The following is a 12,749-nucleotide window of genomic DNA, read 5'->3' on the forward strand; positions in this document are numbered from 1 at the left end:
TTGAGGAACAAGGGCACACATCCTCAGACTTGACATCAAGCTGTTGAACATCTGATATTCTTTTGTAGAGCAGTGTACTGAGGGATACACTTAATTTATACCAGATTTCAGCCTGGAAGTAGTCTGTTTATTAATTTATCATTTAAATTTTGAAATAATGCAGCAATTGGGATGCCATTGTTGCATGGTACTGACTAGCTTTCCGTTTGCACACTCACTTGTACATATGTGATACAAATGTACAAAAAAAATTGTAAAATAAAACAAAAAAAGGGAATAAGTGCTTTTAAAATGCTGAACACTTGCAAAGTACTAAAGCTATACTCCAAAATGACCATTATGTGACGTCATATTTATAGCTAGGGTCATTGGCATAGCTTCAGTCCCTTTCTCATCATGGATGTTTTTAGTCGCATATCGATGGAAATCTATGTGCTTCATATACCTAATTCATCTATAGCTCTCCAATGATTTTTATAGAGGGACAAAACAGTCCACTCATAACAGTTAAGCAGATTAGATGTTGTGACCTAAAACTGATGCTCGCAAGTTTCACTCAATAATTGCTGGAGCCCATTAATATATTTTTTTGTAGTTGAGCAGAGACCTTATGACATATGCCAAAAATAAATCAAATCTTTTTCATTAGATCTACTTGAGACATATCTCCCCTTTATCACTTAGGGACCCACCAGGTCATTTTGGTGGTTGGGGTTTGGGATTTTTGAGAAAAAGAAAAAAAAGATGTCCAGTTCTCAAATAAAAGTCTTCTCTGATTTTATATATATATATATATATATATATATATATATATATATATATATATATATATATATATATATATATATATATATATATATATATATATATATAAAGGACTCTATTATATCCACTATATTATGATTATTGTGGGGGGGGGGCACAGCTGTCATTTGGTAGTGTTGAATTTGTAATCCAAGGGTCGTGGGTTTGATACTTTCCCAGGCTGCAGCACAGGCCAGCTGTTTTGGTATGCCACTGGGAAAGGTACTTAGCTTCTACTTTCTTAGGGTAATAACTATATCCAAAGCTTCAATTACATGTATTTATTTTGGTTTTTTAGTCATAAATTTTATTCCATTTTGTAATGTGCCAGTAGCCTACTGAGTAGGTTATGACATTGATTTAAAGTTTTGTACTCAAATAATTCCTGAAATTGAGACAAACAATAATGATACTGATGGATATTCCATTTTTATTGGATTCAGTGATTTCAAATTTTAATATATGGATGTGATTCATATTACTATTCATATCATTATCCTGTTATAGCCGTGTGATTTACATTACTAAATCATTATCCTGTTATATCCATATGATTTACATTACTGTCATTCATATCATTATCCTGTTATATCCATAAGATTTACATTACTAAATCATTATCCTGTTATATCCATAAGATTTACATTACTGTCATTCATATCATTATCCTGTTATAGCCGTGTGATTTACATTACTAAATCATTATCCTGTTATATCCATAAGATTTACATTACTAAATCATTATCCTGTTATATCCATAAGATTTACATTACTAAATCATTAACCTGTTATATCCATAAGATTTACATTACTAAATCATTAACCTGTTATAGCCGTGACTCAAGAATATTTAAAACCATAAAAGGGTAGAATATAGATAATCAAGGCAACTTAGTTTGATCAAGGTAATGAAAAAATACACTGATTTTTATTTCTTACCATCAGTCTCTTTTACAGACAATTTTAGTCAAAAATAACATTATTGGCTGTTGCTGTTTTTCTGTCTTTTATTACTGTGAATTTCTTTTCTCTGTGTCTCTTTCTGTATTTAGTTGCTATTATCCAAGTATTCTGATTATGATTTTCACTAAAAGAATTTCTCAAAACACAGTCAGAAACAGAAAAGGAAAACATAAATCTCCCATACAAAATAGAAATTGACATTTGATGTCAATTTTGTTTAAAATAGTATTTTGTGTTACTGTGAAGTAGACCTATGACAAATAGACCTATATAGCAACAGATATGACAAGTAGACCTATGACAAATAGACCTATATAGCAACGGATATGACAAGTAGACCTATGACAAATAGACCTATATAGCAACAGATATGACAAGTAGACCTATGACAAATAGACCTATATAGCAATGGATATGACAAGTAGACCTATGACAAATAGACCTTATATAGCAACGGATATGACAAGTAGACCTATGACAAATAGACCTATATAGCAACGGATATGACAAGTAGACCTATGACAAATAGACCTATATAGCAATGGATATGACAAGTAGACCTATGACAAATAGACCTATATAGCAACGGATATGACAAGTAGACCTATGACAAATAGACTTTTATTGCAACGGATATGACAAGTAGTCTTAGAAATAAATTTTTCTCCATTTTTCTGCTCGTTAGTGATGAGTGCAGAAGAGAACATCAAACGTGTTCTCAAATGCTTCGTTAGTTTTTGAGGACTTCAAAGAGGTGGAAGTCTGTCAGAATTTTAGTTTTTGATTTAACATTGGCCTATTTAGGAACAAAATTAATTGTTAATTTCACACTGTTTCATTATATCTTGTGTAAATATATTGCAGTTGAGATATAGTGTTACAACTCTATGATCATATGCTGAGTAACAGAAATAAGCAAAACTAACAAGTTTTGTAAAACATAATTTAATTATCAGAGTTTAAGTAAAAATGTGAGAGGAACTTATAGTATTATGAAGTTAATCCAAAATGATCCGAAAAACTTCTGTTCAAGTCCAAAACCATGATAAGTTTCTCATAAATTTCTTAACTGGATATGTACTGGTCTGCCAAGAATGGTGACTTTGTCAAATAGCATTGTCTAGAACTGAATCCTTTGAATAATTCACAACAGTTCCAGAATAATAATATAGTCAAATGAGCACATTTTGTATCCATTGAATAACCCAAACAAATAATATCTTACAATAAAAATTTGTATGCAGACTTGATGTTTACAAGAAGAACACAAGAAATAAGAATGTCTCCAAAAAAGGAATGAATCACACATTCAGGAGTCTAGTATAACTGTATGTTGCAATATACCCACATGACAGATCTTACTACTCAGTCTGATATTCATAAAGGAATGACTCACACATTCAAGAGTCTGTTATGACTATATGTTGCAATATACCCACATGACAGATCTTACTACTCAGTCTGATATTCATAAAGGAATGACTCACACATTCAAGAGTCTATTATGACTATATGTTGCAATATACCCACATGACAGATCTTACTACTCAGTGTGATATTCATAAAGGAATGACTCACACATTCAAGAGTCTATTATGACTATATGTTGCAATATACCCACATGACAGATCTTACTACTCAGTGTGATATTCATAAAGGAATGTCTTACACATTCAAGAGTCTATTATGACTATATGTTGCAATATACCCACATGACAGATCTTACTACTCAGTGTGATATTCATAAAGGAATGACTCACACATTCAAGAGTCTGTTATGACTATATGTTGCAATATACCCACATGACAGATCTTACTACTCAGTGTGATATTCATAAAGGAATGACTCACACATTCAAGAGTCTGTTATGACTATATGTTGCAATATACCCACATGACAGATCTTACTACTCAGTGTGATATTCATAAAGGAATGACTCACACATTCAAGAGTCTAGTATAACTGTATGTTGCAATATAACCACATGACATCTTACTACTCAGTGTGATATTCATAAAGGAATGACTCACACATTCAAGAGTCTATTATGACTATATGTTGCAATATACCCACATGACAGATCTTACTACTCAGTGTGATATTCATAAAGGAATGTCTTACACATTCAAGAGTCTATTATGACTATATGTTGCAATATACCCACATGACAGATCTTACTACTCAGTGTGATATTCATAAAGGAATGACTCACACATTCAAGAGTCTAGTATAACTGTATGTTGCAATATAACCATATGACAGATCTTACTACTCAGTTTGATATTCGTAAAGGAATGACTCACACATTCAAGAGTCTGTTATAATTGTCGCAATATACCAACATGACAGATCTTACTACTCAGTCTAATATTTCAAAATACCTATTCATGTGAATTAACCTATCCAATTGGAATTAACTTAATTCTTCTAAGATACCACCTCCAGGGATGGTCCTGGCTTTTAAAAAGCTGTCGCCAAAAAAATCGCCAACCTCAATAATTTGTCGCCAATTTTCAAAAAGTGTTGCCAAAACAAGTAGTGTACATTTTTCCAAGTGTTAATTTAGTCTATTAATGTAACAGGCAATGAAAATTACAAAAGATGGGTTAGTTAATACTTTAATTACAACAAGCATTAACAAAATGTTACAAAGTGTTACATGAAGATCCGTCGCGATTTTAGGGCTGCCCACTTGTTGAATGCAGTTTCAAAGTCTAATTTTTCACATCTGTACATGCTGATTCTCATTAAATTCTCGAGAGATGAGATGCAGAGCTTATTTCTGATGTCAGTTTTTATGAGGTTCATCTTATTGAATCCATGTTTACAGTCTACAGTGCTGACTGGTGACACCAGTAGTCTCTCAGCAGCCCCCCCCCCCTTATGGCTAGCTTCACAAAGCTTGTAGCGAATTGCTTCCTAAATCCCAAGAATGATCACTGAATGCTGTATAAATTTTCTCGACAAGCAAAATAGGATCACCATTCCCACGAATGAAACTTACAGGAGTCAACACCTGGCAATATTGGACCGTATATATAAGCATAAATGCACACCCAATGTAGGGATTCTTTCACGCCTGTATTTTGAGAAATAAATAATTATTATTAATTATGCAAAACCGGTTGGTTTTTTTTGCTATTTCTTGTTGCGGAGTTTAAGTCTCTGCAGCCATAACACGGAATTGATGGCAAAAGGAAAAGATCAATGAGTAAAATGCTGCACTGGCAACAGATATAATTGTGATTGAGATTTTTTCCATTTGCTTTGTATTTATACACAGTAGTCGGTACTTCAGAGGTTATCAGTTTTCTATGAAGGTTCAGCAAAACTATTGTATTGGTATATGTAAAAAAAAAAAAAAAACACAGAAGGATTAGCCATACAATTAATTGTATCTGTTCTGTTCGCGTCTTCAGAAGTCAGTCAGTTGTAGGTATAGTGCGGTAGCATGATTGACTGTATCGCAGCATACAGCACTCAGCCCAGATGTCGGCATAAGCAGATTATGATGTAACAATGCACTGTAAAGATGGGGTTGTCAATACGAACAAAGGATCGTTTGTGTAACAGATTGATTCCAATGCATTGCTTAGTCAAGTTTGTGGCTTCCTTTCGTTCTCCCTTTTAATTTATCCAGTCCAAATCCATGATTGTATGTACAAATTAAATAACCAAAAAGTATGTCGCCAAAAATATCGCCAGATGGGATATTTTTGTCACCAAAAAGGAAAAAAAATCGCAATTTGCGACATTGGCAAAGCCCAGGACGATCCCTGCACCTCTGATCTGTCCATTTGGAAAAAGGCTGAATCCCATAAAAATATTTACTAATAATTCTGTTATTAGTAACTGTCAAGATGTACATAAGCATCAATCTATAGATCCTATGCAATTTTACTTTCTTTAATATCTTAAAATATACCCTATGCACAAATCCAGCTATAGATAATCACTCCAATTTACAGTCATAAATAAACTTACGAAAATTATTTTAAAAAATTGTGTACCAGGAGTTACAAAAGAAGTTAAATATACATAACAATATTGGACATAATATAGCCTTAATAAATACTTGCTGCCTTGTATATCACCTAATAATATATGGATGGCAGAAGTATTGCTACCTTGTACATGAACCGATAAGGCATGTATGGTTGTGGTATTGCTACCTTGTACATGAACCGATAAGGTATGTATGGTTGTGGTATTGCTACCTTGTACATGAACCGATAAGGCATGTATGGTTGTGGTATTGCTACATTATACATGAATCATTAATGTATGAATGGCAATGGTATTGCTACATTATACATGAATCATTAATGTATGAATGGCAATGGTATTGCTACATTATACATGAATCATTAATGTATGAATGGCAATGGTATTGCTACATTATACATGAATCATTAATGTATGAATGGCAATGGTATTGCTACATTATACATGAATCATTAATGTATGAATGGCAATGGTATTGCTACATTATACATGAATCATTAATGTATGAATGGCAATGGTATTGCTACATTGTACATGAACCATTAATGTATGAATGGCAATGGTATTGCTACATTATACATGAATCATTAATGTATGAATGGCAATGGTATTGCTACATTATACATGAACCAATAAGGTATGAATGGCAGTAGTATTGCTAGAATATGAGCCAGTTAGATAACATACAGCTGTCATTGCTGCCTAACACATTAGCCAGTTAGAGTCTATATATGTCTTTGTTATTGCTACCTAACACATTAGCCAGTTAGAGTCTATATATGTCTGTGTTATTGCTACCTAATACATTAGCCAGTTAGAGTCTATATATGTCTGTGTTATTGCTACCTAATACATTAGCCAGTTAGAGTCTATATATGTCTGTGTTATTGCTACCGAATACATTAGCCAGTTACAATCTGTATATGTCTGTGTTATTGCTGCCTAATACATTAGCCAGTTAGAATCTATATATGTCTGTGTTATTGCTACCTAATACATTAGCCAGTTAGAATCTATATATGTCTGTGTTATTGCTACCTAATACATTAGCCAGTTAGAGTCTATATATGTCTGTGTTATTGCTACCCAATACATTAGCCAGTTAGAGTCTATAAATGTCTGTGTTATTGCTACTAGGTTCTTGTCTGTTTTTTTGTAAAACTTTGTCATACATCTGATACAGATTTTGGACCTGTATTACAACCTTTGTTCCTTTATAAGACTTATGCCTGGAAATGGCAAGTTTTAGAAAATTTATTGCTCCAACTTAATTCAGCTGTCGTTAACTTGAAATCTTGACATGGTAATTATCACATTGGTCTTTGCTTAGTTAAATGTCTGACTTGGCAGATGAGGTAAAAATTTATTTCATTTTGTTTGTTTCACTGCAGGAGACAGTGATGTGGAGGAGTTATTACACAAGACAGGAAGTTATCTTGCAGAGTCCCTGACCCTACCTAAAGGCATTCTTCAAATTAAACAGTGTACAGATGCTAACAAAGAAACTTCATCAAAGGTTGGTCAATAGTGAAGTTATTTGCTTATTTTATACATGTAAGGTTTATGATTTTCCATTTTTGTTAGGTCATTTGCATATAACCCAGGTTTGCATGCTAACCACAAAATCAGAGAAAAGGTTAATAGAAAGAATAAGTATGTTCAGAGTGGGGGTAGATGGAAACAGGAATTTTCAGCCACTTCTTGATCGTAAAAAAATATGTAATTTGAGTCATAACTGAACTGTCATAGTGAGTTCAGTTTATTTAGCTCTTCCTGGAATTTATTGAGGAACTCTCTCAAGTCATTTTAGGTAGAATTGCTTTATACATCATTTGGGTGCTGGTCCTAAACATACCTATGTAGTCAAACCAAGTACTAGTGCAATGTGATTGGTCAAGTAGACTGGTTACCCATAGTCAGCTCCATTTCATTATCTTTTCTTATGTAGAATGTATGAAGACCAGTCTAGAATCACATACTGATGTATTGCCTGTGATTTGTGATCCTGATAAGTTATAAGAGAAAAATAGAAAAGCTTATCTGTGATATGTAATTTTGATGGAAATGATTGTGATAAATCTTTATTATTTGGTACTTTGCACTGGGAATATTGTCTTTAACATTACTGTCAATAGTAATTTTGCACTGGGAATATTGTCTTTAATGTTACTGTCAATAGTAATTTTGCACTGGGAATATTGTCTTTAACATTACTGTCAATAGTAATTTTGCACTGGGAATATTATCTTTAACGTAACTGTCAATAGTAATTTTGCACTGGGAATATTGTCTTCAACATTACTGTCAATAGTAATTTTGCACTGGGAATATTGTCTTTAACATTACTGTCAATAGTAATTTTGCACTCGGAATATTGTCTTTAACGTAACTGTCAATAGTAATTTTGCACTGGGAATATTGTCTTCAACATTACTGTCAATAGTAATTTTGCACTGGGAATATTGTCTTTAACATTACTGTCAATAGTAATTTTGCACTCGGAATATTGTCTTTAACGTAACTGTCAATAGTAATTTTGCACTGGGAATATTGTCTTTAACATTACTGTCAGTAGTAATTTTGCACTGGGAATATTGTCTTTAACATTACTGTCAATAGTAATGTTCTTTGTGACATCCACACCCAGCTGACCTTGTCAGTGAATTTTGCTATCTGGCACATAGACTCTTCAAACTGCAATCTTAAGTGCAGAATTCCTTTTTATGGGTGCAATCAACCATGACTGTCTTAAAGATATAGTCTTTTGTTGTATTTAATTTAAAGTAGATGTTAGTTCACCAACCAGACATAATTGGATTTGTAAAGAAAAAGTAATTCCTTTCTATACAACAGAATATAATATTTAAAGTTTTTTTAAAAATTGTAAAAGGTTTTAAAAAATGTTCTGCATAACAATAAATGCAGACAATCAGAGTAAAGGTGCCATTTTTATTAGTACATTTAAATGAGTAACATGCAAATTTATATAAATTTCAAGTTATTTTTGTTACCAGTGATTCATCTTGTGTTTTTGTTCATAGTCATATGTCTCATTCAGATTTTATGGGAGAGTCTCAAAACAGAAATAGCTTTTAATTTAAAAATTCACTTTGTCCATTTTGAGTCGAGGCAAACTACAAGTTTAAGATGGAGCAAGTTTTCATAATCCCATATGAAGCCAATGAAAAGTTTGCCTTTTTATATCCGAAAATTGTAATTGACTTGAAATCCGAAAGTTGTAATTGACTTGAATTGCATGTCAAGAGATTCTTGATTAACACTGTCCATTTGATCTGATGAAAGTAACTTCAATTAGACCAAAATGTGAAGTTACTGGTATGCCCACATGGGAAAGAACTAACTGAAATGAAAAGAAATAAACTTTTAATACATCATGACATGACAGTGTAGTGTTTTTACAGAGACCAAGGTAAAGCATGTAAAGTATATAATCCAATATTGAATTATTTTCTTCACAGTACATTGCTTCTTTTGAAACATTGTTTCCAAGACAACTGTATTATTATTTTTTACATCATTTTGTCAAAAGTTTGTATAATTAGTCCTGTCAGAAATTAATGTATATGCTGTAGTAATGGATGCTTTCTGTTGACTCAGCAGCTTGTACCGTATTGTAATAGATAACAGTTGACTTGACAGATCTCATCCTTTTCTTAATTGCAGAGTAAACTCCAGTCAGTAGAATTTCATCCAACAGCTCAAGTTCTTTTAACTGGTGGCTTGGACCAAACACTGAATCTTTTCCAGGTAATACCTTTTAACTGGTGGCTTGGACCAAACACTGAATCTTTTCCAGGTAATACCTTTTGTGCCAAAGTGATGTATGAGAAAAGATTATAGCAGATACAATCTGAGTTAAGTGTCATAAAATTATCAAAGAGTAAAGCTCTCTCAAAACGCCATTTTACCACCAAATTTGCATCACTGTTCCAGGAGTTATCCTAACAATGGGAGGTAACCCATTCTATGGTGTATGGCACCATTGAACAGTTTTGTATGATTGGGTATGGGGTATAATTTTGATGAAAGGGACATTCATGCTCTATCTCCCCTTTCCTCTTGTTATTTACAGTGGATGTAAGTCGGCATTTTCTATATCCCAAGTAAAATGAACGTAGAATGAAAACATTGGAGTGTGGTATCCTTCATACAGAACCAGTAACATTTAGGACACTTGTACCTGACCCATGCAACATCCTGAATTATTATGTTAATCACACACACACACACACACACGCTTTAATTTTGCTCAAAGCCTATAACTTATGCTCAGTAAAATCTGGCTGGTAGCTGTAGACATCGACAATGGCTTTATAATAAGATTTTGATAGCAATTGTTTTAAAAGAAAATATTGTTTTCCATGTACTCATTACCTCGAACTTCATATAGAAAGTTGTTTGGAGTTGGGTTCAGGGTGTGTAAGGGTGGTGTTTATTACTTTTTTTTTAAACCCATTTGGTTAGGAAAGGGGCCAACATTTGGTTGTCAGCATCACTTTTAGTCTGAATTATTTTTGGCATAATAGTTATTGTTTACAATGGCAGCTGGAGACTACTAAAGTCTTTCTGCATGCAATCTATGTAATTGTTCATTTCATTGTGGTCATCATAGCTTTTAAATGAATGCATGATTTCATGTTGGTTGCACAAGAAGATTCCATTATCAGTGGTGTCAAGAATGCATGATTTCTTGTTGTATGCACAAGGGGAAGGTTCAATTTTCAGTGATGGTCACGGGTTTGAACCCTGGCCGAGTCACACCAAAGACTTATAAAAATGGTCCTAGCAGCTACCTTGCTTGGCGCTCAGCATTAAGAGGATAGTGTTAGGACTGGTCAGCCTGGTGTCAGGATAATGTGATTGGGTAGGACATGATGCTACATGTCTGCAGCATATGCCCCGTTGCTAGACATCACTATAAACTGCCACACTGTAGACATCCTAGCAATATGACTGAAAAATTGTTAAAGCTATGTTAAAAGTCTAAATCACACACGCAGACACACAATTTTCAGTGGTGTCAAGAATGCATCGTTTCATGTATGCACAGGGGAGTGATTCTTGTCCAGAAACACATTTGTACCAAGATGGAGGTCAGGTTATAGCTTACAGAAGAGATTCAAACCCATCAGCATGTTTATAAGAATTTGTCAGTTTGTTCTGAATCTATGCAGTCCATCTGGAATGAATAAAAAATGTCTGTATGATCATATTACATATTCCTTTGGTCATCTATGAACCTGTGCACAGTCAGGAACAATTACAGTCCAGTGAAATTATATGGTTGATCCATTCGTCCAGTTCCAGACTCTTGAATTCCTTTAATGTTTTTGGCCAAAGCAGTAGCAATAAACATTAGCTTTCCACTTGAATTATTTGCTTCTTCTTTTTTTTTCCTTTTTTCTTCATACCTTGGAACCATTTTTCACCTAAGGGTGAAACTGTAGAGTGCCACCTAATAACATTTTGATTGACTAGTTTCTTGTTTTGCACATTTTTTTTTAGATGTTGAGAAATTCTGCTCTGTGTACCATTCTGTCGTGTTGGTGCTGAAGTACTTTTCTCCATACTTATGTCCACATAGAAAATACTTGTTCTAAATAATATCCCCAAAGTGTTGATTTTCATGAATTTTATCAGAATAATTTGCAATAGCTCCATAAAATCTACAACTTGATCATTTTTCCAAACTCTCCCTTGCTGTTGTTCCATTTCAGGTTGATGGCAAAAATAATCCCAAAATTCAGAGTGTCTTTGTAGATAATTTTCCAATGCATTGTTGTCACTTTTCCACTGATGGTGAAGAAGTTATCATGGGGTCAAAACACAAGAATTTCTATTACTATGACATGATTGCAGGCAAAATTGTCAACGTACCATGGATCAAAGGTAATATATGATTTTATCAGTTCTTTATGAAATTACACTTAAACATGCTGTTTATCACAGAACATGTAGGTTTATTAGTATTGTACTATGACACGATTGCTGGGAAAATTGTCAATGAACCATGGATTAGAGGTAATAGATACCTATCTCAGTGTTTTGATGACAATACAAATAAATTTAGAACATTTAGGTTTGTTAGTGTTGTACTGTGACATGATGGACCGCTCCGGTGGCCTAGGGGTTAGAGTGTCCGCCTCGGAAGTGGGAGGTCATTGGTTCAAACCCTGGTCGAGTCATACCAAAGTCTTACAAAAATGGTACTGACAGCTGCCTCACTAGGCACTCAGCATTAAGAGATTAGTGTTAGGACTGGTCAGCCTGGTGTCAGGGTAATGTGACTGGGTGGGACATCAGGCTACATGTCTGCGACATGATGCCCCGGGGCTAGACATCACTATAAACTGCCACACTGCAGACATCATAGCAATATGACTGAAAAATTGTTAAAGCTATGTTGAAAATCCTAATCTCACACACACACACACTATGACATGATTGCTGGGAAAATTTGTCAATGTACCATGGATTTGAGGTAATAGATACCTATCTCAGTGTTTTTAGGACACTGCAAAAATAAATTAAGCATACTGTTTATAACAGAACATTTAGGTTTATTAGTGCTGTATCTTTGCTTTATAAATATGATATAATATGCAATGATATAACACCTAGCAACATCAGGTTACATTGTACCAGACAACTTGTTAGCAACATCAGGTTACATTGTACCAGACAACTCATTAGCAACATCAGGTTACACTGTACCAGACAACTCATTAGCAACATCAGGTTACACTGTACCAGACAACTCATTAGCAATATCAGGTTGCACTGTACCAGACAACTCATTAGCAACATCAGGTTACACTGTACCAGACAACTCATTAGCAACATCATGTTACACTGTACCAGACAACTCATTAGCAACATCAGGTTACACTGTACCAGACAACTCATTTTGTCACATGGCATTATGATTGAGTAATGGCCATGAAGTTCTATTCTT

At 33.9% G+C, this 12,749-nt stretch overlaps 1 protein-coding gene across 1 annotated transcript in view; it reads left to right on the forward strand.

Annotated features, from left to right (window-relative positions):
* LOC149796262 (U3 small nucleolar RNA-associated protein 18 homolog) overlaps positions 1–12,749 on the forward strand; it is a 50,760-nt gene that overhangs the window by 20,918 nt on the left and 17,093 nt on the right. Inside the window, exons 5-7 of the mRNA XM_089960897.1 lie at positions 7,165–7,289; positions 9,458–9,541; positions 11,512–11,683. Coding sequence (XP_089817023.1) covers positions 7,165–7,289; positions 9,458–9,541; positions 11,512–11,683 — 381 coding nt within the window. The remainder of the gene's footprint in view (positions 1–7,164; positions 7,290–9,457; positions 9,542–11,511; positions 11,684–12,749) is intronic.

This window comes from Sinohyriopsis cumingii, chromosome 6, assembly GCF_028554795.1.
Source record: "Sinohyriopsis cumingii isolate HCF-2022 chromosome 6, ASM2855479v2, whole genome shotgun sequence".
In the NCBI taxonomy this organism is placed as follows: Eukaryota; Metazoa; Mollusca; class Bivalvia; order Unionida; family Unionidae; genus Sinohyriopsis; species Sinohyriopsis cumingii.